Here is a 25,032-nt window from a genome sequence, read left to right on the forward strand (position 1 = left end):
TTCACTCAGGTGTGCCACAGGGATCAATTCTAGGTCCTTGATGATTTCTTATAGACAACGTTGGGAAATACTTCAAAACAACCATTGTACTCATTATGCAGATAATACCATTGCTTACTCTAGTGGCAGTAGCTCAGCCTATGCTTTTGGAAGAGTGCAGTGGGCAGCATTGATAATTCTACAAAACTTGTCCACAGTCCTCCTGTTATTGTAAACCATAGGTATTGTTTTGTCTGGCCAAAACGTGCCTGTGGAATGATCTTTGTCTGGGAGCTGTGAATAGAGTCAAAAGGATATCGGAGGGATATCTCCATCTCTCTGTTGGTTCACTCGCTTGTACAACTGGCCCTTCCTTGTTTTATCTGAGAATATTCAGTGTTGATGGAACCTGACTTGATGCAGTTGGACAACTACAATGAATTTCTTCTCACATTTTCACCCAGTAGCTAATGATAGTAACTTAAGTGATAGTGTTCTGAATATATAGATGTGTTCTATAAATGTCATGGAAATGGAGGACTATACAGGACATGACATTATCTGGCCCAGTATGGCAGTTTGAATACCATGGCATTTGTATGCCACAAATGTTAATTTATGCACTGCCATGCCATGTTACCGTTTCCAATGTTTGTGTGTGAGAAAGCTGAAGATACAGAACATGGTGGATTTTTGTTGTTGTTGTATCTCTTGGGATGTCTTCTGCTGAAAGTAGATCGATTATAGCATTATTGGCATGTGTGAAAATAAAAGGGATGGTTCTACACATCTTTTTGTGCTCTAGCCTCTCTACCATAGGCGAGCCGAAGACCGTGTCTGTCTACCATAAGCGAAAACAGCTAGACCCTCTACCATAGACCTCCAAAGAACACCCAGCTCTGTACCCATTTTTTAAAATACATTTTTTAGTACATGCTCAATTGTTCTAGGGAATACATTAATGAATTTTGGGCAACTAAAATGACCAAAATATGATGTTACACTATTGTTTCTCAAATAGGAAATTCATGAGAATGCTGGTTTCAAGTCTAGCCCCTTGTTATATTGGTGTCAGAAGTGGAATTGGAGACCGCAGATGAGACAACCAAATATTTAGTATTAGAGACTTGAGATAAAGTGTGGCTCAATGTAATGGGAAACAGTGAAAACCACCACTTCATTTGGGGTCCAGTCTTCTGCCCAACAATTAAGTTTGGGTTGGCATCCCTGCAATAAATGTATCTGTAAACCCAGAGGTCTTGCTTGGTTTCTTTCTTAATGGGGACTTGGTGTAGCCCCTTATGAATGATACAATAGAGCCTATATGAGTTATTTATACAATGCACAGAGATGCTTTATCACATGTTCAGATTTCAGAGGAGTCCAGCTGAAAAGAGCAGATTAATAACCGGTTCAGACTCGTCTTATCTCTACTCCTCATCAACGAGCCGGCCAGGTACATCTCTGCTGACCTTACCATGTATTTGTTTTTAGATGCCTTCTGACACCTATTTTCTCTCTCTGTGCGGACCTATTGACACTGACGCCGCTTCTCCTGCCCATGCGAACATCATGAATATCTTACTGACTCCCAAATGAAAGTAGCAGACGCAGGATTCGGAAGCAGCGTGACATTTTCAATCCCCATTTGTTTTGTTTCTTAATTATCTGATCGTACTGAAGTGGCAGCAACTAGATAAATCTGGGTAATATATAGGAAGATAGGCATTGTTATGGCAGCATGTTGGTGCAAAATAGTGTTTTAACCAGAGGGTTTTAAGTGGTTGTTTACATGTACAACCTACTGTCAGGCAAAGAGATGATTTCAACAGCTTTTTAGGTTTGACTAATTAGGTAATGTTGACTGACCAGATTTGTAGACTTCATGGCGAACGTGCCCTGAAAACATGCGATACAACCACATTTTTCCACAAATTGAGTTTTCCTGAATACTGAATTGTCAATATGTGCCTTTGAGGTGGCTTTTAGTGTATAATATAATTCAGCTGAGGCCTAGTTAGATGGCAACTTCATTCCACAATGAATAATATGGGCAGAACCTTGTGAGACTGCCACACATTCATAAGTTTAGTCATTTCTTCATAGCACAGTAGCACAGTGTGTTCCCATAGCTTGAAAGCTCAGGTCCAACAACATGCAGCATGCAAAGTTAAGATTAAAATGCCAAGCTAAGGAAATTATTAGAATTGTTGCCTGAATCTAGGTAATTTTCTAAGACGCCAATGTCCGTTTTTTCAGCTCCTTACAACGGTTTTCTCTTGGCAATCTAAAAATGAGGGGTTCAACAAGGGTTCTGCTAAGATCCTCAAAGTTCTTCGAAGAACCTTAGGGTTCTTGGCACTGAAAATCTCCCCCAAGAGGTAAGAATATGTATGCTATAAGAATATGTTGAAGGCTAGCTGTTTTGGGTGCAGATGACTGAACTGCTCACTTTTGTGTCTGTGTCTGCAGGTATACAGACGAGGAGGCATACATATGTATGTCAATTGGTATTGGTATGTTATGCAGAATACATGTACCATCCTCCTCCCTTACCTCTTCAATTAAAATCCCATAGGCCTACATTATGGACAAGGTATGTGTATGAAAACCATTATCAAAACAGTTTTCATTCACATTTACTACAGAAACCAAGGTATGAATACTGTCGTGTGCATGTTTAATTAAACATCTGTATAATTAAAATGTGTTGGATTCACAGACTTCACCCTCCCTACACCTCTGATGAATATAACAGGAAACCTGTTTGATCACCATGCACTGCAAAATCATTCTGGCTATGGATACGGAGAACATCAACACATTAACGTCAACATGCCAAAGGATATACCCATTGGACTTGGCGCTCTGCTGGGAGTTTACCTTATATTTGGATATTTTATTCTACTTTGCCACAAAAATCATCACAAACACTGACAACTAAAATATGATGTTATTGTTATGCGTATTATTAATAATATTAATAGTAATAATAGGGGAGGGGGGGTAGTTCAAAAATGAACCCCAAAAGGTTATTCAAAAGGTTATTTGAGGATAAATTAAAAGGGGTTATTTGAATAACCATTTTAAAGGGTTCTTCTAAGAACTTATAGGGGTTCCCTCACAGTTTCAATTTGAAGTACCCCTAAAGGATACTCCAGGAACCTTTTATTTTTGAGAGTGCAGTCTGACTTTGCATTCATATCAATGTGAAAGTGCTTTTGGCAGACAATTGCTCAGCTGCTGACTGTGGTTAGCTGATGTCACGCCCTGACTCAGGGGACGCTTATATGTTGAGTCAGGGTGTGTATATTCCTTGTTGTGCTTGTTCTATGTTATAGGATCTAGTATGTCTAGATCTATGTTGGCCGGTGTGGTTCCCAATCAGAGGCAGCTGTCGCTCGTTGTCTCTGATTGGGGTCCATACTTAGGCAACCTATTGGCACTAGTGGGTTGTGGGATCTTGTTCCGTGTGAGGTTTGTTGTGTGTTACCTTTGGACGTCACGTTTCGTTGGTTTATTGTTTTGTCGTTGTTTATTAAGTTTTAAATAAACATGTATGCATATCACGCTGCGCCTTGGTCTGACCCGTCTATGAACGAACGTGACAGAAGATCCCACCAAACGAGGACCAAGCAGCGTGTCCAGGCGGTGCGGATGGCCATGTCACAGGTGGGCAAATTGTGGTCATGGGAAGAGATATTTGCGGGGAAAGGACCATGGGCTAAGGTAGATGCCCAGGCAGGAGAGGAGAAACGGAGGCAACAGTGCCGACAACGGAGACCCGAGAGGCAACCCCAAGAAAAACATTTTTGGGGGCACACGGTGTGGATGACGAGGCAGCAGGAGGCCGTGGAAGGGCGAATCTGCAGGTTAGGAGAGGAGGCCACCATGTTACGGGGGCTATTGGTTCAGAGGGAGCAGGAGTTTTTCGGTCAGAGGGAGGCGCTACAGGAGGCTAAAAGGGAGAAGGAAAGTGTAGAGGCACGGCGAGAGGAGCTAGTTAGGCAGCAGAAGGAGCGGGGGTTAATAAAGGAACCCAGTCCCGCTCCTCGCACCAAGCAAGTGGTGCGTGTCGCCAGTCCGGTCCGGCCCGTTCCTGCTCCCCGAACTAAGTCAGTGGTGCGTGTGCCCAGTACGGCCCGACCCGTTCCTGCTCCTTGCACCAAGCCAGTGGTGCGCGTCGCCAGCCCGTCCCGGCCCATTCCTGCTCCTCTCACCAAGCCAGTGGTGCGCGTCGCCAGCCCGACCCGGCCCGTTCCTGCTCCTCGCACCAAGCCAGTGGTGCGTGTCGCCAGCCCGGCCCGGCCCGTTCCTGCTCCTCGCACCAAGCCAGTGGTGCGCGTCGCCAGCCCGGCCCGTTCCTGCTCCTCGCACCAAGCCAGTGGTGCACGTCGCCAGCCCGGCCCGTTCCTGCTCCTCGCACCAAGCCAGTGGTGCGCATCGCCAGCCCGGCCCGGCCCGTTCCTGCTCCTCGCACCAAGCCAGTGGTGCGCGTTGCCAGCCCGGCCCGGCCCGTTCCTGCTCCTCGCACCAAGCCAGTGGTGCACGTCGCCAGCCCGGCCCGGCCTGTTCCTGCTCCTCGCACCAAACCAGTGGTGCGCGTTGCCAGTCCGGTCCGGCCCGTGCCTGCTCCTCGCACCAGACCAGTGGTGCATTTGTCCAGTCCGGCACGGCCCGTGCCCGTTCCACCGGTACCTGGTCCGGCACCGGTCAGCTGCTCCACTCCGGAGCCAGAGCAGTCCGCTCCACCGGTGCCTGATCCAGTTCCGGTCAGCTGTTCCACTCCAGAGCCAGAGCAGTCCGCTCCGCCGGTGCCTGATCCAGCTCCGGTCAGCTGCTCCACTCCGGAGCCAGAGCAGTCCGCTCCACCGGTGCCTGATCCAGCTCCGGTCAGCTGCGCCACTCCGGAGCCAGAGCAGTCCGCTACACCGGGGTCCAGTCCAGCTCCGGTCAGCGTCTCCACTCCGGAGCCAGAGAAGTCCGCTCCACCGGTGCCCAATCCAGCTCCGGTCAGCGGCTCCAGTCCAGACCATGACGTCAGCCCCTCTCCAGATTCGGGGGCTCCCACACCAGGGTCCAGACTGGGCCTGGCATATCGTGGGAGGAAGGAGAGGGGAAGCAATGTGCCGAGGTCTAGACCAGACCAGGGGCGCAACAGGGAGGCGAAGAGTGAGAGGTCGTCACGCCCTGAGCCAGATCCGCCTCCGAGGCGGAATACCCACCGGCCCCTACCCTGTTATGTTTATGTTGTGCGGTCGGAGTCCGTACCTTTGGGGTGGGGTACTGTCACGCCCTGACTCAGGGGACGCTTATATGTTGAGTCAGGGTGTGTATATTCCTTGTTGTGCTTGTTCTATGTTATAGGATCTAGTATGTCTAGATCTATGTTGGCCGGTGTGGTTCCCAATCAGAGGCAGCTGTCGCTCGTTGTCTCTGATTGGGGACCATACTTAGGCAGCCTATTGGCACTAGTGGGTTGTGGGATCTTGTTCCGTGTGAGGTTTGTTGTGTGTTACCTTTGGACGTCACTTTTCATTGGTTTATTGTTTTGTCGTTGTTTATGAAGTTTAAAATAAACATGTATGCATATCACGCTGCGCCTTGGTCTGACCCGTCTATGAACGAACGTGACAGCCGATCATCGGTCCTGTGTGCTCTTCTTTAGACATCGTTCTCCCCAGCAAAGTCTGTCCAAGTCTTCCTCCCCCACAGACATAATTTATATTTAATAGTTCGGTGGACGAGTAATAAAGCAATCATTGACCTGAAGGAACAAAAATGTTCCATGATTGCACAATCTTGCACAACCTGACAAAAAACAATGTTCAAGTCAAGGTAAACAATAATTTTATACTTTTCTTCACTTAAGCTGTCATGAGTGGAATGCACAAGCATACCAAGGTGCTGAAATTCAAGAGCGCTGAATGTATTAGTTGAGAAATATACAGATTACGAGAAAGTACACAAATGCTTTCCTTAAATACACTTTAAAAATAAAAGGTTCCTGGAGTATCCTTTAGGGGTTCTTCAAACTGAAACGTGTGGGAACCCCTATAAGTTCTTTGAATAACCCTTTAAAATGGTTCTTCAAAGAACCCCTTTTAATGGATCCTCTTTGAATGCATTTTTCAAATACCTTTGTGTAATTTCATTGAGTTTAATATTTTCCACAGACAAAAACGCATTATATAATATGAAAATGAAAAGGTAATTCAGACAAATAATAATTAAAAACGAGAACAAATGTATTTAAATTATTTATTATGAAATATAAACAATATGTATAAATGCATACACTACACTGACAAAAACATTAATCAGTTGACATGATTAACCTTGTGTGCATTTGAGTTGTCGGTATGACCACCTCTGTAGAGTTAATTTATACACCGACTATAAAACATTTATAAAACATTTGTAAAAATGGTAGAAAACACAACATGGTAAAGAATGGTGTGCTGCAGAGAGTTACCTGCCCTTATGAGGAGGTGACTGGTGATGCAGAAGTGCCATGTTCTAAGGAAAGTGCCTGTGTATTTGCTCAAAGTCAATAAACAGCATGGTTTAGATTAGAAGGATGCTGTGCGGTATTTGTGTATGATGGTTCTGACGTCATAAACACAGACGAACCAGGGTAAATGCGACACACAGGAAGTAGCGGCGCTGGGAATGAACACACGTGTGAAATGGAACATCAGATATATTTGTGCTATTGGTATCGAGAGGTTCACAATATTTTCAAACCAGTCTTTTGGGAGCTTTTCATTGACAGAATGATGAGTTTTCTCAATAAAAATACAAATGTATCACCCTGATGGACAAAGCACGTAACAGGTCATGCGTTGCTGTGGGCTTGTAGCTACTTTTTGAGCAACACATTGAAGTCCTCTCATTAACCTGGCCTACTTTCACATTTAGACCTTATGCCCTTTAATAAATCGTCATTGGACATTTCTTTCTAGCAGCCTAATGGTGCCTGAACCAACCTTACAGATCAGCTACCTCCCTGAATGATGCAACATGGAATGTATATGAATATTGTGCAGTGGTGGCGTTTGTTACATAAGCAGTGTTGTGTTTGTCATAACACATAAAAGCACAATTATGTGTCGTTATTTATCCTACAGTATGTAGTGGTTTTTGACTCTGCACTGCTATAGAATACTATGGGTGATGTTGTAGTGACATGTCCAGTGGGAGCAGTGGTTTGAGTCCCTGGTTTTGGCTTCAGGTCCATTGGGGGAGCAGTCATAGACTGAGGGGTTCTTTGCATAATAATGTTTGAGTTCACCGTTTTTAGGTGAAATGTCCCCAAGATTCACTGTTGGTGAGTGTTGAGCCCTGTCCCTCCGTTCTTTCTTGCGTTTCCCTTCATGCTTAGATATCTGAAATGTTAGAGAACAATATTAGTCATGTTTTCAACCAAATAATAATGAACTCATCACACTATACACAATGTAACGCACATACACTGAGTATACCAAACATTAGGAACACCTTCCTAATATTGAGTTGCACCCTCTGAATGGCACACATACACAATCCATGTCTCAATCGTCTCAAGACTTAAAAAATCCTTATTTAACCTGTCTCCTCCCCTTCATCTATACTGATTGAAGTGGATTTAACAAGTGACATCAATAAGGGATCATAGCTCTCACCTGGATTCACCTGGTCAGTCGATGTCAAGAGCAGGTGTGGTTTGTATACTCAGGGTATGTAGAGATAGAGGTATATTATGTTTTATACTAATGGTGTGTCCACCTCATAATCTACAAGTAGGCTGCAAATAGCTCTGTAGCAATCAGACATATTCACCACATCATTTAGTGTGCACAAAGCGCCATCTACTGTATCAAAATATCACTACATCTACATACCACAAAACATTGTGTTATTATTGGAAGTGTAGTACACAATTATTGGAAGTGTATATTCAGCTTACGCTGAATATATGTTCTACTGTATCCCACTTCAATCTGTAGTATGCATTATTATGCATTCGTGTGTTTCAAGAGTGTATTCAGTACATGTATTTTAACGTGTGTGTGTGACCCACCTCCTGAGTGTGTGTATGTGTGTGTCCTATAATGTCAGTGGTACCTCTCATAGGAGTTGGCCCAGCTGGTGCACGGTCAAGCCCAGGGCGAGCAGCAAACAAGGAGGAGCTGTCCTGGAGCCCTGTACAAACCAATACATAACAGCAATGTAAGTCCTTCTCAACCGTATTAAAATAAAATGATAACAGTCCTGCCAAGGATAAAACAAAAGATAACCAGAGAGTTATAAACGGAGGAGTGGCAAGGTGCTGAGTAAGAAACAACCACTGCCATGGACATCCAAAGAAAAGTTCAACTGAAAGGTTCAACTGAATTTCTTGTGGGAGAGATGTATGGTTCAAGTCTGTCATATAAATACGGTATGCTTGTGTTGGGCTAGAAGGCAATAATAACAGCTGCCTTCTAACATTCCTACAGTTATGTGAATGTGTTAGTGCATTCGGAAAGTATTCAGACCCCTTTACTTTTTCCACATTTTGTTACGTTACAGCCTTATTCTAAAATTGATTTTTATTTTTATTTACTTCATCAATCTACACACAATAACCCATAATGACAACACAAAAACAGCCTTTTAGAATATTTTGCAAATGTATTAAAAATAAAAAAACATAAATACCTTATTTACATAAGTATTCAGACCCTTTGCTATGAGACTTGAAATTGAGCTCAGGTGCATCCTGTTTCCATTTGTCATCCTTGAGATGTTTCTACAAGTTGATTGGAGTCCACCTGTGGTAAATTCAATTGATTGGACATGCTTTGGAAAGGCACACACCTGTCTATATAAGGCCCCACAGTTGACAGTGCATGTCAGAGCAAAAACCAAGCCATGAGGTTGAAGGAATTGTCCGTAGAGCTCTGAGACAGGATTGTGTTGAGGCACAGATCTGGGGAAGGGTACCAAAATATTTCTGCAGCATTGAAGGTCCCCAAGAACATAGTGGCCTCCATCATTCTTAAATGGAAGAAGTTTGGAACCACCAAGACTCTTCCTAGAGCTGGCCGCCCGGCCAAACTGAGCAATCGGGGGAGATGAGCCTTGGTCAGGGAGGTGACCAAGAACCTGATGGTCACTCTGACAGAGCTCCAGAGTTCCTCTGTGAAGATGGGACAACCTTCCAGAAGGACAACCATCCCTGCAGCACTTCATCAATCAGGCATTTATGGTAGAGTGGCCAAACGGAAGCCACTCCTCAGTAAGGCAAATGACAGCCCGCTTGGAGTTTGCCAAAAGGCACCTAAAGGACTCTCAGACCATGAGAAACAAGATTCTCTGGTCTGATGAAACCAAGATTAAACTCTTTGGCCTGAATGCCAAGCTTCACGTCTGGAGGAAACCTGGCACCATCCCTACGATGAAGCATGGTGGTGGCAGCATCATGCTGTGGGGATGTTTTTCAGTGGCAGGGACTGGTAGACTAGTCAGGATCGAGGGAAAGATGAACGTAGCGAAGTACAGAGAGATCCTTGATGAAAACCTGCTCCAGAGTGCTCAGGACTTCAGACTGGGGCGAATGTTCACCTTCCAACAGGACAACGACCCTAAGCACACAGCCAAGACAACGCAGGAGTGGCTTCGGGATAAGTCTCTGAATGTCCTTGAGTGGCCCAGCCAGAGCCCGGACTTGAACCCGATCGAACATCTCTGGAGAAACCTGAAATAGCTGTGCAGAGACGCTACCCATCCAACCTGACAGAGCTTGAGAGGATCTGCAGAGAAGAATGGGAGGAACTCCCCAAATACAGGTGTGCCAAGCTTGTAGCGTCATACGGAAGAAGACTCGAGGCTGTAATCGCTGCCAAAGGTGCTTCAACAAAGTACTGAGTAAAGGGTCTGAATACTTATGTAAATGTAATATTTCAGTTATTTATTTGTATAAATAAATACGATACTCCACATGGCCATCCCGCACTCTATTGTTACACAGACAAGGGAGAGCTTCTATCTAAACATGAATTCCAATGATAAGTGTTTGTTTAAATGCCGAAGACTAAACCCCCCTAGAATTTACATTAAGAGATGAACATTTGTGTAGGTTATTACGGCTGGTCACACACATTGACACGCACTTATAACACTGTACAACATAACATCAATGTAAAGGGTGGTAAAGGTATACATAGGAAGACCAACATAAAATAAAGTGTTTTCAGCCCCTGACAATGTAGTCACACATAAACACACTGTGTGGGCTGTATTGACTGTTGGGGATTGATATTGCTTTTTGGCTGAGGGTCCTCCTGCTTTCTCATGGTTGGGAGAGTGTTTGTTGATGATGGTTTCCTGGACTTGAGTTTGAGATATAAAGCAGATGGGGCTTTCAGACAGACCCATATTGATAATAGGATCCACCTGTTGAGATCTTGACTAAGCCACTGAAATGTGCTGAATTTGTACTTTAAAAAAAAAAAGTTTCTCAATACTTTGTTATATACCCTTTGTTGGCAATGACACAGGTCAAACGTTTTCTGTAAGTCTTCACAAGGTTTTCACACACTGTTGCTGGTATTTTGGCCCATTCCTCCATGCAGATCTCCTCTAGAGCAGTGATGTTTTGGGGCTGTCGCTGGGCAACACAGACTTTCAACTCCCTCCAAAGATTTTCTATGGGGTTGAGATCTGGAGACTGGCTAGGCCACTCCAGGACCTTGAAATGCTTCTTATGAAGCCACTCCTTCGTTGCCCGGGCGGTGTGTTTGGGATCATTGTCATGCTGAAAGACCCAGCCACGTTTAATCTTCAATGCCCTTGCTGATGGAAGGAGGTTTTCACTCAAAATCTCACGATACATGGCCCCATTCATTCTTTCCTTTACACGGATCAGTCGTCCTGGTCCCTTTGCAGAAAAACAGCCCCAAAGCATGATGTTTCCACCCCCATGCTTCACAGTAGGTATGGTGTTCTTTGGATGCAACTCAGCATTCTTTGTCCTCCAAACACGACGAGTTGAGTTTTTACCAAAAAGTTCTATTTTGGTTTCATCTGACCATATGACATTCTCCCAATACTCTTCTGGATCATCCAAATGCACTCTAGCAAACTTCAGACGGGCCTGGACATGTACTGGCTTAAGCAGGGGGACACGTCTGGCACTGCAGGATTTGAGTCCCTGGCGGCGTAATGTGTTACTGATGGTAGGATTTGTTACTTTGGTCCCAGCTCTCTGGAGGTCATTCACTAGGTCCCCCGGTGTGGTTCTGGGATTTTTGCTCACCGTTCTTGTGATCATTTTGACCCCACGGGGTGAGATCTTGCGTGTAGCCTCAGATCGAGGGAGATTATCAGTGGTCTTGTATGTCTTCCATTTCCTAATAATTGCTCCCACAGTTGATTTCTTCAAACCAAGCTGCTTACCTATTGCAGATTCAGTCTTCCTAGCCTGATGCAGGTCTACAATTTTGTTTCTGGTGTCCTTTGACAGCTCTTTGGTCTTGGCCAGAGTGGAGTTTGGAGTGTGACTGTTTGAGGTTGTGGACAGGTGTCTTTTATACTGATAACAAGTTCAAACAGGTGCCATTAATACAGGTAACGAGTGGAGGACAGAGGAGCCTCTTAAAGAATAAGTTACAGGTCTGTGAGAGCCAGAAATCTTGCTTGTTTGTAGGTGACCAAATACTTATTTTCCACCATAATTTGCAAATAAATTCATTAAAAATCCTACAATGTGATTTTCTGGATTTTCTTTCCTCAATTTGTCTGTCATAGTTGACGTGTACATATGATGAAAATTACAGGCCTCTCTCATCTTTTTAAGTGGGAGAACTTGCACAATTGGTCGCTGACTAAATACTTTTTTCCCCCACTGTATATATATATATATATATATATATATATATATTTTTATATATATATATTGTAAAGAGGTTGTCCCACTGGCTATCATAAGGTGAATGCACCAATTTGTAAGTCACTCTGGATAAGAGCGTCTGCTAAATGACGAAAATGTAAAATGAAAATGTAAATTTGATTTACACAACATGCCTACCACTTTGAAGATTCAAAACATTTTTTGATTGTCAATCAAACAAGAAATAAGACAAACAAACAGAAAACTTGAGCATACATATACTTTGTAGAGCCACCTTTTGCTGCAATTACAGCTGCAAGTCTCTTGGGGTATGTCTCTATAAGCTTGGCACATCTAGCCACTGGGATTTTTGCCCATTCTTCAAGGCAAAACTGCTCCAGCTCCTTCAAGTTGGATGGGTTCCGCAATTGGATTGAGGTCTGGGCATTGACTAGGCCATTCCAAGACATTTAAATGTTTCCCCTTAAACCACTCGAGTGTTGCTTTAGCAGTATGCTTAGGGTCATTGTCCTGCTGGAAGGTGAACCCCCGTCCCAGTCTCAAATCTCTGGAAGACTGAAACAGGTTTCCCTCAAGAATTTCGCTGTATTTAGCGCCATCCATCATTCCTTCAATTCTGACCAGTTTCCCAGTCCCTGCCGATGAAAAACATCCCCACAGCATGATGCTGCCACCACCATGCTTCACTGTGGGGATGGTGTTCTCGGGGTGATGAGAGGTGTTGGGTTTGCGCTAGACATAGTGTTTTCCTTGATGGCCAGAAAGCTAAATTTTAGTCTCATCATCCCAGAGTACCTTCTTCCATATGTTTGGGGAGTCTCCAACATGCCTTTTGGCGAACACCAAATGTGTTTGCTTATTTTTTTCTTTAAGCAATGGCTTAAAGCTCTGTGGAATGTACGGCTTAAAGTGGTCCTATGGACAGATACTCCAATCTCCGCTGTGGAGCTTTACAGCTCCTTCAGGGTTATCTTTGGTCTCTTTGTTGCCTCTCTGATTAATGCCCTCCTTGCCTGGTCTGTGAGTTTTGGTGGGCGGCCCTCTCTTGGCAGGTTTGTTGTGGTGCCATATTCTTTCAATTTTTTTATAATGGATTTAATGGTGCTCCGTGGGATGTTCAAAGTTTCAGATATGTTTTTATAACCCAACCCTGATCTGTACTTCTCCACAACTTTGTCCCTGACCTGTTTGGAGAGCTCCTTGGTCTTCATGGTGCCGCTTGCTTGGTGGTGCCCCTTGCTTAGTGGTGTTGCAGACTCTGGGGCCTTTCAGAACAGGTGTATATATACACTGTGACACTTAGATTGCACACAGGTGGACTTTATTTAACTAATTATTGATTTCTGAAGGTAATTGGTTGTACCAGATCTTATTTAGGGGCTTCATAGCAGAGGCTTCATACATATGCACGCACCAATTTTCCGTTCTTTTTTTCATTTCACTTCACCAATTTGATCTATTTTTTGTATGTCCATTACATGAAATCCAAATAAAAATCAATTTAAATTACAGGTTGTAATGCAACCAAATAGGAAAAACGCCAAGGGGGATGAATACTTTTGCAAGGTACTGTATGTGGTTTTGGTTTAAGCCTCCATCTTAAAATATATGTTCCTCAAAGGTGAACTACAGTGGGGAAAAAAAGTATTTAGTCAGCCACCAATTGTGCAAGTTCTCCCACTTAAAAAGATGAGAGAGGCCTGTAATTTTCATCATAGGTACACGTCAACTATGACAGACAAAATGAGGAAAAAAAATCCAGAAAATCACATTGTAGGATTTATAATAAATTTATTTGCAAATTATGGTGGAAAATAAGTATTTGGTCAATAACAAAAGTTTCTCAATACTTTGTTATATACCCTTTGTTGGCAATGACACAGGTCAAACGTTTTCTGTAAGTCTTCACAAGGTTTTCACACACTGTTGCTGGTATTTTGGCCCATTCCTCCATGCAGATCTCCTCTAGAGCAGTGATGTTTTGGGGCTGTCGCTGGGCAACACGGATTTCAACTCCCTCCAAAGATTTTCTATGGGGTTGATATCTGGAGACTGGCTAGGCCACTCCAGGACCTTGAAATGCTTCTTACGAAGCCACTCCTTCGTTGCCCGGGCGGTGTGTTTGGGATCATTGTCATGCTGAAAGACCCAGCCACGTTTCATCTTCAATGCCCTTGCTGATGGAAGGAGGTTTTCACTCAAAATCTTACGATACATGGCCCCATTCATTCTTTCCTTTACACGGATCAGTCGTCCTGGTCCCTTTGCAGAAAAACAGCCTCAAAGCATGATGTTTCCACCCCCATGCTTCACAGTAGGTATGGTGTTCTTTGGATGCAACTCAGCATTCTTTGTCCTCCAAACACGACGAGTTGAGTTTTTACCAAAAAGTTATATTTTGGTTTCATCTGACCATATGACATTCTCCCAATCCTCTTCTGGATCATCCAAATGCACTCTAGCAAACTTCAGACGGGCCTGGACATGTACTGGCTTAAGCAGGGGGACACGTCTGGCACTGCAGGATTTGAGTCCCTGGCGGCGTAGTGTGTTACTGATGGTAGGCTTTGTTACTTTGGTCCCAGCTCTCTGCAGGTCATTCACTAGGTCCCCCCGTGTGGTTCTGGGATTTCTGCTCACCGTTCTTGTGATCATTTTGACCTCACGGGGTGAGATCTTGTGTGGAGCCCCATATCGAGGGAGATTATCAGTGGTCTTGTATGTCTTCCATTTCCTAATAATTGCTCCCACAGTTGATTTCTTCAAACCAAGCTGCTTACCTATTGCAGATTCAGTCTTCCCAGCCTGGTGCAGGTCTACAATTTTGTTTCTGGTGTCCTTTGACAGCTCTTTGGTCTTGGCCATGGTGGAGTTTGGAGTGTGACTGTTTGAGGTTGTGGACAGGTGTCTTTTATACTGATAACAAGTTCAAACAGGTGCCATTAATACAGGTAACGAGTGGAGGACAGAGGAGCCTCTTAAAGAAGAAGTTACAGGTCTGTGAGAGCCAGAAATCTTGCTTGTTTGTAGGTGACCAAATACTTATTTTCCACCATAATTTGCAAATAAATTCATAAAAAATCCTACAATGTGATTTTCTGGAATTTCTTTTCTCAATTTGTCTGTCATAGTTGACGTGTACCTATGATGAAAATTACAGGCCTCTCTCATCTTTTTAAGTGGGAGAACTTGCACAATTGGTGGCTGACTAAATACTTTTTTCCCCCACTGTATATACACAATAGAGAAGAACAGGCAGTGTTTGGGAGATAAAAGGGAGCATAATCAGACACAAAGGACTGCAGCAACATGATGGGATACCTTCGCTATGGTGACTATGCTGCTGTCTGTGGTCGACATAGTGGTCGAGAAGGTTGTGTCTTCCTCTTCCCCCATATCCTCTCCCTTATCATCCTCCTCTTCACCTGCTCTTAGAAACTTTTCCAGGTCCTCAGTACTAGTGTTACCTAGTGAACAGCACATTTTATTTGTGAGGTACTTTCCAGTACTTATTTCAAAGAATTAAACACAAACAATGAAGCAGATTAAATGATTTTGTACTAACAGGGGGATAAACACATCAGTCAAAAACGAATAAAAAGTTAAGGTGTTTTAACATACTGAAAAAGATGTATTCAAAGGTGGCGTTGTAGTTGTAGTCGTAGTCCGGTGTCTGTGTTGTGTCACCGTAGTCATCATATACATTTTGGCCTGTAGGGATGGAGCAGAAACAGAAGGTTACGTCAATGCAGTGAGGCAAGAGCAGATTGTGTTTGGTCCAAAAAACAACAAATAAAAGCTTCTGACGAAAATCAAGGTCAAAGATGAGGGGAAAGCTGACCTACAATGTTTTATTTTCCATGTGCTGTCTGGCACACGGCTGGCATCAGCATAGCTTAAAGGGATGGTACACTCAAAATGCATAGTTTATCAGATATTTTCAGACCTAAAAAGTGGTCTAATGTCAAGATGAGTCCCAAGCTATCGGTTGTATAGATACAGCTATATGCCTCAATTCCAAAATAATGGGAAAGATAGGCACCAAATCAAATCTGCTCCATCTTATATTCATTTAGAGTTGAGGCATATAGCTGTATCTACAGTACACAACCGATAGGTTGGGACTTCAGAGGTCTGGAAATGTCTCACAAACAGTGATCTTATAGTAAATTATCACTTAAGAGGCCAAATGGACAGTTCAATCCCCCCCCCCACCAAATAAAAAAATTAAATAAAAAGGAGAAATAGATCATGTTGCCAATCCTAAATCCATCTCGCCTTTTGTTTAACTTCCCTGAGCTCTTTCATCTTCAATCTATGAATTAATTTTTTATCAGTATTTACAGACATTTACATTTTAATTTACGTCATTTAGCAGACGCTCTTATCCAGAGCGACTTACAGTGCATACATTTTCTTTCATACTGGTTCCCCGTGAGAAACGAACCCACAACCCTGGCGTTGCAAACGCCATGCTCTACCAAATGAGCTACACGGGACTACAGACACCCCATTAACTCTCCTAAAATTATGTGATTAACTTTTATATTCTGAATAATCTAATGCCATTTGGTCAGTAAAGATTCAGCAGAGGCTGTTGAACGTTAATGGCAGTCTTAATAATTTACTATGATTAATGGATGTAAAGTCCAGTGCTAAACAAAGCTGATCGACTCAAGAACAGAAACTGACTCAAGGTAAATCATGCTTAGTTTTGGCACGCGAGAGGGGGGCCATCCATGAATCGTGCCTGGCCTACAAAGCAGTGGTGTGTATTTATGGATGCAAAGGGAAGCCAGGCTTCCCCCAAAAAATGACCAAGAGAAAAATATATATATATATTTATCTTTCGTCTCTCGTGTTTCATAAATGTCCTTCAATTCTCAAGAGGCTGAATGTATCTCACCGGAGAGAGCATCCAAGCAAACGAAACAGCGCCCCTCTGTATGTATAGCCCATCTATGCAGTCTGGTCAAAAAGAGTATGACATTGTTGCCGCCCGTAGCATTGAATGCAAGGAAAGCCAGCGAGCATTTGGCCTCCCTTGATAAAATAATAACAGCCAATCAGCGTTGCGCTAAACTGAGTGAGCTCAGCTGTGAATGGTCCTGGGAAGGGAAGCCAGTTTGGATTTGGCTTCAAACCAATCACATCACATTAAACAGAAAACTTGAATTGTTGCATCTTGTTGTGTCGTTGTCCTCCGGTGGCTAGCTAGCTAAAATCGTCCCATTCCTAAATTAGCCATGGATGGAGAAAGGGATCGTGGTTTTACTTAAATCTCCGTACTGGCCAATGATTATAACGACGATTCTGATCCAACCATAAATTCATACATTGTGCCCCTGGCCTGAGAGGATGGATGTTCAACATGTAGCTAAATGTAGTTGGCTGGCTAATGTTAACTAGCTGTCCTGGCGCATCGTCGTCCATGAAAGGAAGTTAGGCTAGCGAGCAAGCATTTTAGCCAGGTAGCCTAGGACAACAAAAACTAAAAGCGTGTACTGTATGACAGAGTGATAGACCATTCAGGCAACATGATAGAGGAGGTTGGCATTATAGGGTGAGTCAACATGTTTTTTCTACTTGCACGCATGCACACACACACACACACACAGAAATCAGTACCATGGACAGACACATCAAATTTAGCTTACGTTGATTGGACTAAATCGTTTTTTGGTATCTTTTAGTTGTCACTGTATTAAACTAAGCATAGGTGAATAGATGATGTTGAAATGTTGAAGTTAAAATGGTGCTGGAATAGTGGAGGCAGCATCTGTTTTCTTTGCGACTTGCGGTAACTCTAAATCAATAGTTGTTTAGTATTCCGAAAATGTCTTAAACATTAACTTGCTTGACTATGCTGTAGGTCATGTAACTGTTTGTTACATGCAATATGTTTTGTGGACTTCACCAGACAGATCTCTGGTTTTATGATGAAAAAAGGTGTGGTTGAATTTATTCTGCCACTGTGTCTTCTTATTGTCAAGGCATATGAACTAACAGGTTATAGAGCAAACAACGCAATTATCACAGCACATTGATTCCCCGGTGATTTTACCCACGCACCGCTACTGCAACAAAGATGTTTCTGTGAGGAAAATGTATCTCTCTCACGATAGGTCCTAAATATACTGGGTAGTGAATGCCATCTCACTAATTGTAAGTATATCTGGATAAGAGCGTCTGCTAAATTACTAAAATGAAAATGTAAAATCTCTGCATCTTTACAATTAAAAGCAGTGGTTTCACCATTTTCTACCCTTTTTCCCCAACAAGTGAGAAGCCTAAACAAATATGCCGCAGATTGTTCTACAGTGCCCTTTTCATTTCCAACACATTTTCCTTTTATTATCGAACAGTGATTTTGATAGGAGGAGGTAAAGCGGTAATATGAGACTGATCTTTCACCCATACACACCTTGTACGTTAGTCAGCAGGTGTTTGGCTGACTGTTTGAAAAGGGCAGAGTTGCACAGCACTGAACCAGGAAATTAAAGGTCAGCTCCTCTAAACCAATCAAAATCAGCGCAGCACTTAGTTCTGACAGCTGTTGCTCAAACTTGATTTAGAACAGCTTATCTGGTAAGGCAATATTTGAGATAAACTCAGGTTATTTGAGATAAACTTTGCTTCAGCAAAGCTGGTTCTGTCAGTCAATCATGATGGTGGACACAGGTGGCAAAAGGGTTACAGCAAGTCAGATTTTATTTGGACAGCACTGATGTCACTCAAGGAAATTATGTAGTACCCCAATATAAGTATTGACATAATTGTTTTGTTAGTATATTCATCTGTTATTCATTTCACTGCATCCCCAAATGTTGTGTTGAAACAGTTACAAATTGGTCTCGGTCAGTTCAGAGTATTTTGTTTGATTAGTTTACCTTTATAGGTCTAACGAAGGTTGTATGGCCGAAACATTTGAATTAAATAAGTGATACTTTGAAAGTGCAGTGTGCACTTTTCTTTACTGCACCAAAATGTTATACCAGCGATCTGTCCACCTCAAAGTTATTGTGACCCCTAACTTCCTTAAGCATCCAAGTCTGAACTTACTCAAGAGAATCAGTAATCCTCTCTATAACATCATTCAAGCTGCAGAACTTCCATCCAGTCACCTGAGACCTTACTAATGGGTGGATATCAGGGAGAGACGATGGCAGCCACGGGATATCTCATCAGCAAATAGTTCGGAAAGTCACACATCACTTAGGCCATGCGAACCAGGGCTAGAGTCCAGGAAAAGAGGACATGATTTGCTGCTTTAAAAAAAAAAGAGAGATATGGGAGACCTCAGGACAGGGGTCACCTTGCTGCCCACTACAGTGCTCTGGTGGTTTTTGGACCATAGAACTCACAGAAGCTTTGGACCCTCCCCTGTGGACCGGAAGTTCTGAAGAACAGAGGATGAGAACTGAACTGACCCCAAGAGCCCACTTCCTTATTCCTAAAAATGTCTATATGAATAGGGATCCATCAGTTGCATGTGATTCATTTATATAGATGCATTAGTTTCACTGTGAGTCTAGTGCATTTCCCAAGGACACAATATATTGTATGTGTCTGCCTCTGTTATTTCAACTGGGACTCCCTGCTATTAAGTTTACTTAATGTTTTTTCAAGATGGGTTAAAATGCCCTCAAAGTCAGTGAGACTCATCATGATCATCTGGGTGGACTAGTTTATACTGTTTTTGTGCCCATCTCCCTCCTCATTCCAGTTTCACATGCAACCATTGCCCCAAACTTCCTCCTGCTTCAGTTCGGTCTACTTGAGCCGACCCCAATAAATCCTGTTCCAGTCTCGCTCCCTGATCATCTGTTTCTGGTGGAGTCATAAAGGCTGCCTTGAAGTAGAAGAGATGGCCTACACATATTACAATGACTGATGGGAAGGGTCAATGTAAAATGATAAGGTACATGTGGTCAATGTTACTACCAAAGAACTAGCAACAACTTTCAGATGGGCTTACTTAAAAAAAAGGTTTAGCCCAGAGATGAACCGTACTACTCAGTCTGCCATCATGACTTCAGATACACAATCCCATTATCTTTAAACATGCCACGACTGGCAACGGAGTGCTACGCGGAACAAAACAACAATGCACTAGTATCAGCATTGTGTGGGCAGCTGTGGGCAGCTTAGAGTTAACAGTTGAATCTTGGGTCAAAGCTAACTACGTTGAAGCTCACATGCACCATTAATGAGGCAATGTGTGTCCTCCTGTCCTCTATATCCTCCTGTCCTCAACCCTTCCTGTCTTGTGAGTCACAGTCTCCTCTCAGGACCAAGATTTATGCTACCTCTATGAAAGTCAATGAACAACTATTAAAAAACCTTCTCATACACAACAGTAAGTGACACAACCCTTTAATAGTGAGTATAAGTGGATCTGTGCTTCATCTGAGAAGACAGGATGGTAGTCTTAACTCTGCCCACCAGTTTAGGAGGAAAATATCCCTTTGTGGTCACAGTATGTGCTGTCCAGGGAGAGAACTGTGGGAAGGGAATCTCACTCCCATTGCTTTGCATGCTGAAGATTCAGATGATTCACCTAGTGGGCTCTGATACCAAACTAAATACAAGTTAGTTCAGAATACCCACCACATCACATGTTAAGCCTGTAGGGGAAAAGGTATTACCAACCGACAGTAACGCCAGCCATATAAGCAAACTGGGGGTAGGTGTTGAATGACTGTTTTCGCACACCCTATTGAAGGAGAGGCCCTTTCATGTCTCCCTCCAACAGGGAACATTAATGAAGTCACGGCCCAAGTTGAGCTTGTCCAAACACTGTCAAAACGTTATGAAACATTGGGAGCCAACAAAAAAAGGAAAAAAATAGTGAATTTTCTCCGTACATCCCCAGATGAGCCAGTCACACTTCAAATGCAATGTAGGCTATGGGATGGTAGCTAGCTAAGTGCACAGACGCAATGAACACAACACTAAATACTTCCCCCAAGCTTGCTAACCACTGTAGCTAGTATTGACATTATAATTAAATCACAATGGATTAGTTAGTTTCCGAGTTAGTGCAGTGTCTTTAGCTAGTTAGCTAGCTATGTTGTGCTAGCTAGTGAATATGCTAACGTTAGCTAGCTATCTAAACATTTGGCTATGGGCTGGCACTGGCAGTATGGGATTATGGACAGTGAATAAAATTGTCTCTTCTTCATCTTGCTAGGTAGTTATCTAGCTGTGGCCATCTGGCTAGTATCAACAAGGGCTTTCTACAAAATAGCAACATTAGCGCAGATAGCTTGGAATCTACACCATAAGCAATACGCACTGTCACCTTCTGGTTTGGAGTATTTTAACAAGGCTGAGTGGCTGACAACTTCCAAGGTCTTTGCTGTGTGAACACAAAAGAGATTGACTGCCAACAATGTTCAGAGGTGCTAAGTACTGTCCACAGGCAAACGTTTGACAATCCTAGCGGTGTGTCTGAGCTTTTAATTAAGGCATCAGCTTAAAGACATCCTACAGCAATGTTTTTACTTTTCTTGTTAGAAAGTGATATCCCAAGTATAAATACAGTACACACACTAAAGGGTAAACAAATATATATTTTGAGCAAAATAGTGCTTTTTAGACACAACTGCAAACTTCAAGGAGTACGGCATGCAAGGAGTCTGATGGGGAGACGTGATGTCATTGGCCTCCCCCTTGCTTAATAAGGAACAATAGAGGAGCAATAGAGAACCAAAGAGGAAAGCACCCCCCACCCACTTGTGCCATGTCATGTCATACCTGGACCACCTATTGAAATGTGTGTTGGTCCCATGTTTCATGAGCTGAAATAAAAGATCCCAGAAATGTTTCATACGCACAAAAAGCTTATTTCTTTAACATTTGGTGCACAAATTTGTTTACATCCCTACTAGTGAGAATTTCTCATTTGCCAAGACAATCCATCCACCTGACAGGTGTGGTATATCAAGAAGCTGATTAAACAGCATGATCATTACACAGGTGCACCTTGTGCTGGGGACAATAAAAGGCCACAAAAAATGTGCAGTTTTGTCACACAACACAATGCCACATTGTGTAATTGACATGCTGACTGCAGGAATGTCCATCATGACCTGTTGCCAGATAATTGAATATTCATTTCTCTACCATAAGCTGCCTCCAATGTCATTTTAGAGAATTCGTCCAACCGGCCTCACAACCGCAGACCACGTGTAACCACGCCAGCCCAGGACCGCCACATCCGGCTTCTTCACCTGCGGGATCGTCTGAAACCAGCCACCTGGATAGCTGATGAAACTGTGGGTTTGCACAACAGAAGAATTTCTGCACAAACATTTTATCGATGGCAATTTGAATGCATGATAATGCACAGCCTCATGTCGCAAGGATCTGTACACAATTCCTGGAAGCTGAAAATGTCCCAGTTCTTCCATGGCCTAAATTCTCACCAAACATGTCACCCATTGAGCATGTTTGGGATGCTCTGGATCAACGTGTACGACAGCGTGTTCCAGTTCCCGCCAATATCCAGCAACTTCGCACAGCCATTGAAGAGGAGTGGGACAACATTCCACAGGCCACAATCAACAGCCTGATCAACTGTGTCACGTTGCATGAGGCAAATGGTGGTCACAGCAGATATTGACTGGTTTTCTGATCCACGCCCCTACCTTTTTTTAAGGTATCTGTGACCAACAGATGCATATCTGTATTCCCAGTCATAGATTAGACGCCTAATGAATTTATTTAAATTGACTGATTTCCTTATATGAACTGTAACTCAGTAAAATCTTTGAAATTGTTGCATGTTGCATTTATATTTCTGTTCAGTGTAAATCAGGTTTAACACATGAGGTGAAAAGGAGACTGGAGTAGGACACCCCATACAGAATCACAGCTTTGTTTGGTTTTTAGGTCTATATTTCATCCTCTTATGTGTCATTACCACCAAGGTTTGCAAGATGATAACAATTCCTGAATCTAGGAGGTGGCCCAAGTCAAGGTACATTTATTTTAAGGAGGCTGAACACAGCCTGAACATTGCAAAGCGCGGGCAAAAGATTCTCACCAGCAAAATTTGAGAAGGCAAACAGGGTTAGCGTGACATCAAATTTTGCCTAATTCGCTCTATTTGTGATTAATAAAACATTTAAAACGTAAAAAGTCCCTGTCGGTACAATCCCCAGAAGTAGAAGTTGCCAACCCTCATGAAAAGCCCATGCCATGTTAAGCCTCCAACCATAATGAAATTCGAAAAAAACTATCAAACTCTATCTATACTGTGTACTTTTGAGATTTCAAAACAAAAAGGCAACCATCAAGGCCATTCATCATCATTAAGAAGAGTAACATCTGAAACGCATCCACCACTGCTACCCGATGGGCCGATTGTTTGACAGGCACTTTGCAAACATATCCTGAGAACAATCAAGCTTCCCACTCACTGTCTTAAAGCCAGCGCGGCCCACGTGGGACAGGGGGTGAGTGAAGGATGCTGGCTGGGAACTGCGGTGGAATTACATCGCCGGGTGATTGTTCTGCCCCCAGGGCTTGAGAGAGGAACGTGGTTACGTACGGCTTGGTTCACTGGCTTGTGTGTTTTCAGACTTTTCCCATACTTTGACGCGTTTTAGCTGATTAGCCTCCGATAAAATATTTGTATGGAAAGTCAGACCAATTAACTGGATTCGTAAATCTGATAGTCGGCAATGGCTCATCCCACTATTATCTTGTAACTACAATTGTGAAACAATTTTGCAAGTCTGGCAAAACTTTCAGGGGAGAAACGTTCATCTTTGTGTTATCTTTCGAAAATGATCTTGCAAAAAGTTCCCAGTCTTAAAATTCACCTAAATACACAACCCACTGGGCACAGACGTCAATTCAACGTCTATTCCACGTCTATTCCACGTTGGTTCAATGTAATTTAATTGAAATGATGTGGAAACAATGTTGATTCAACCCGTGTGTGCCCAGTGGGAAAGCTCTGACACCTGCCCACCTCAGTACTCACTCAAGCTATGTTCTAGATCACCCAATAATACTATCACACACCTGACTGTCCCTTTCAGAGGTCAATCCAAACAGATACACACGCCACAGGTTCTCAATTCTTACGTTCCGTTTTTTCATGGTACTCAATCTCCCCACAGACAACTCTATACTACGCACCCACAAATAAACACCCTGCCTATTGCAGTACTCACCCCAGCAGAGAGGTAGCAACAGTAGCACTCCAGTCAAGCAGACAGAGAGAAGGCAGTAGTGGGTTAGCATGTGCATGTTGCTCCAGAAAGAGATAATGTGAGTGTGTGAGGAAGTGATTAGACTCCAAACTGGGCTCTGAATGAATGTGGTGTGTGAGTGTGTGAGAGGGGAGGGAGTGAGGGGTGGGGGAAGAGGGAAAAGAGGGAGGCGGCAGTAGCGGGGAGTTCTCCTTTGCCTCAATGTGTCTCTCCATGTGCCAAGGAGCGTAAACCAAACATACCCCAAAAATGACAGTGGCACACAAAGTGGCTGTGGTCTGGATTAAGGTGAGGTAAACTGATTCTGGATCCATCATGGCCTTTTAACACTGATGGGTTGAAGTCGGGAGGCAGCGACCGGGAGACCTATGGGGCGGCGCATAATTGGCCCTGCGTCGTCCAGGGTAGGGGAGGGAATGTAGAGTTGGTAGAGCAAGGCGTTTGCAACGCCAAGGTTGTGGGTTCAATTCCCACGGGGGGCCAATATGAAAAATAAAATAATGTATGCACTCACTAACTGTAAGTCGCTCTGGATAAGAGCGTCTGCTAAATGACTAAAATGTAAACGTAATTACAGTAGATTAATCTGATTTGGAGTCAGTGACTAGTGACCACTTTTTACAAACTGTAGTTGGGGTTAGGGATTATACTTGGATGACCTGATTCGGGGTTATAAAAGTCTGGGTTATAAAGGACATGGATTGGTGGTCAATTGTTAAAACAGTGATTCCACTAAATTAACAGTGCTCATTTGAACAGACTCCAGTACACAAGGCACTGAAATGGAAACTTTGGCATGAGAAAATGCATTTCACAATTAGCGGAAAGGTTACCGGGTGGCGACAAATAGTATTCTGTCTTTCTTATAAATTACACAATAAATTCATATACATTCCAATCGAACATGATGATTAGATAACATTGTGCCTCTGAAAAGCCATTGTTGTTTGG

The 25,032-nt window shown here is 43.2% G+C and overlaps 1 protein-coding gene across 1 annotated transcript; it reads right to left on the reverse strand.

The window, feature by feature from the left end:
* Positions 1-6,293: 6,293 nt before the first annotated feature.
* LOC311132077 (uncharacterized protein) lies at positions 6,294-24,163 on the reverse strand. The gene is made up of 5 exons (XM_084165250.1): positions 24,043-24,163; positions 15,476-15,565; positions 15,176-15,321; positions 8,086-8,163; positions 6,294-7,367 (listed from the first exon to the last, which is right to left on the reverse strand). Exons 1-4 carry the CDS (start codon positions 24,116-24,118, stop codon positions 8,089-8,091), a joined length of 387 nt encoding a protein of 128 aa, XP_084021376.1. The 5' UTR covers positions 24,119-24,163; the 3' UTR covers positions 6,294-7,367; positions 8,086-8,088.
* Positions 24,164-25,032: the final 869 nt, after the last annotated feature.

The sequence above is a fragment of the Coregonus lavaretus genome, assembly GCF_964263955.1.
Source record: "Coregonus lavaretus genome assembly, chromosome: 7".
Lineage (NCBI taxonomy): Eukaryota > Metazoa > Chordata > Actinopteri > Salmoniformes > Salmonidae > Coregonus > Coregonus lavaretus.

Bases quoted from the DNA above. Each gene is read 5' to 3' on its own strand.
- LOC311132077 (XM_084165250.1), bottom strand. From the start codon at position 24,118: ATGCACATGCTAACCCACTACTGCCTTCTCTCTGTCTGCTTGACTGGA. The intron at 15,322-15,475 runs GTATGTTAAAAC...GCTGTTCACTAG, and splicing joins CTTTGAATACATCTTTTTCA to GTAACACTAGTACTGAGGAC. The intron at 8,164-15,175 runs GTATCCCATCAT...TGGTTTGTACAG, and splicing joins GCATAGTCACCATAGCGAAG to GGCTCCAGGACAGCTCCTCC.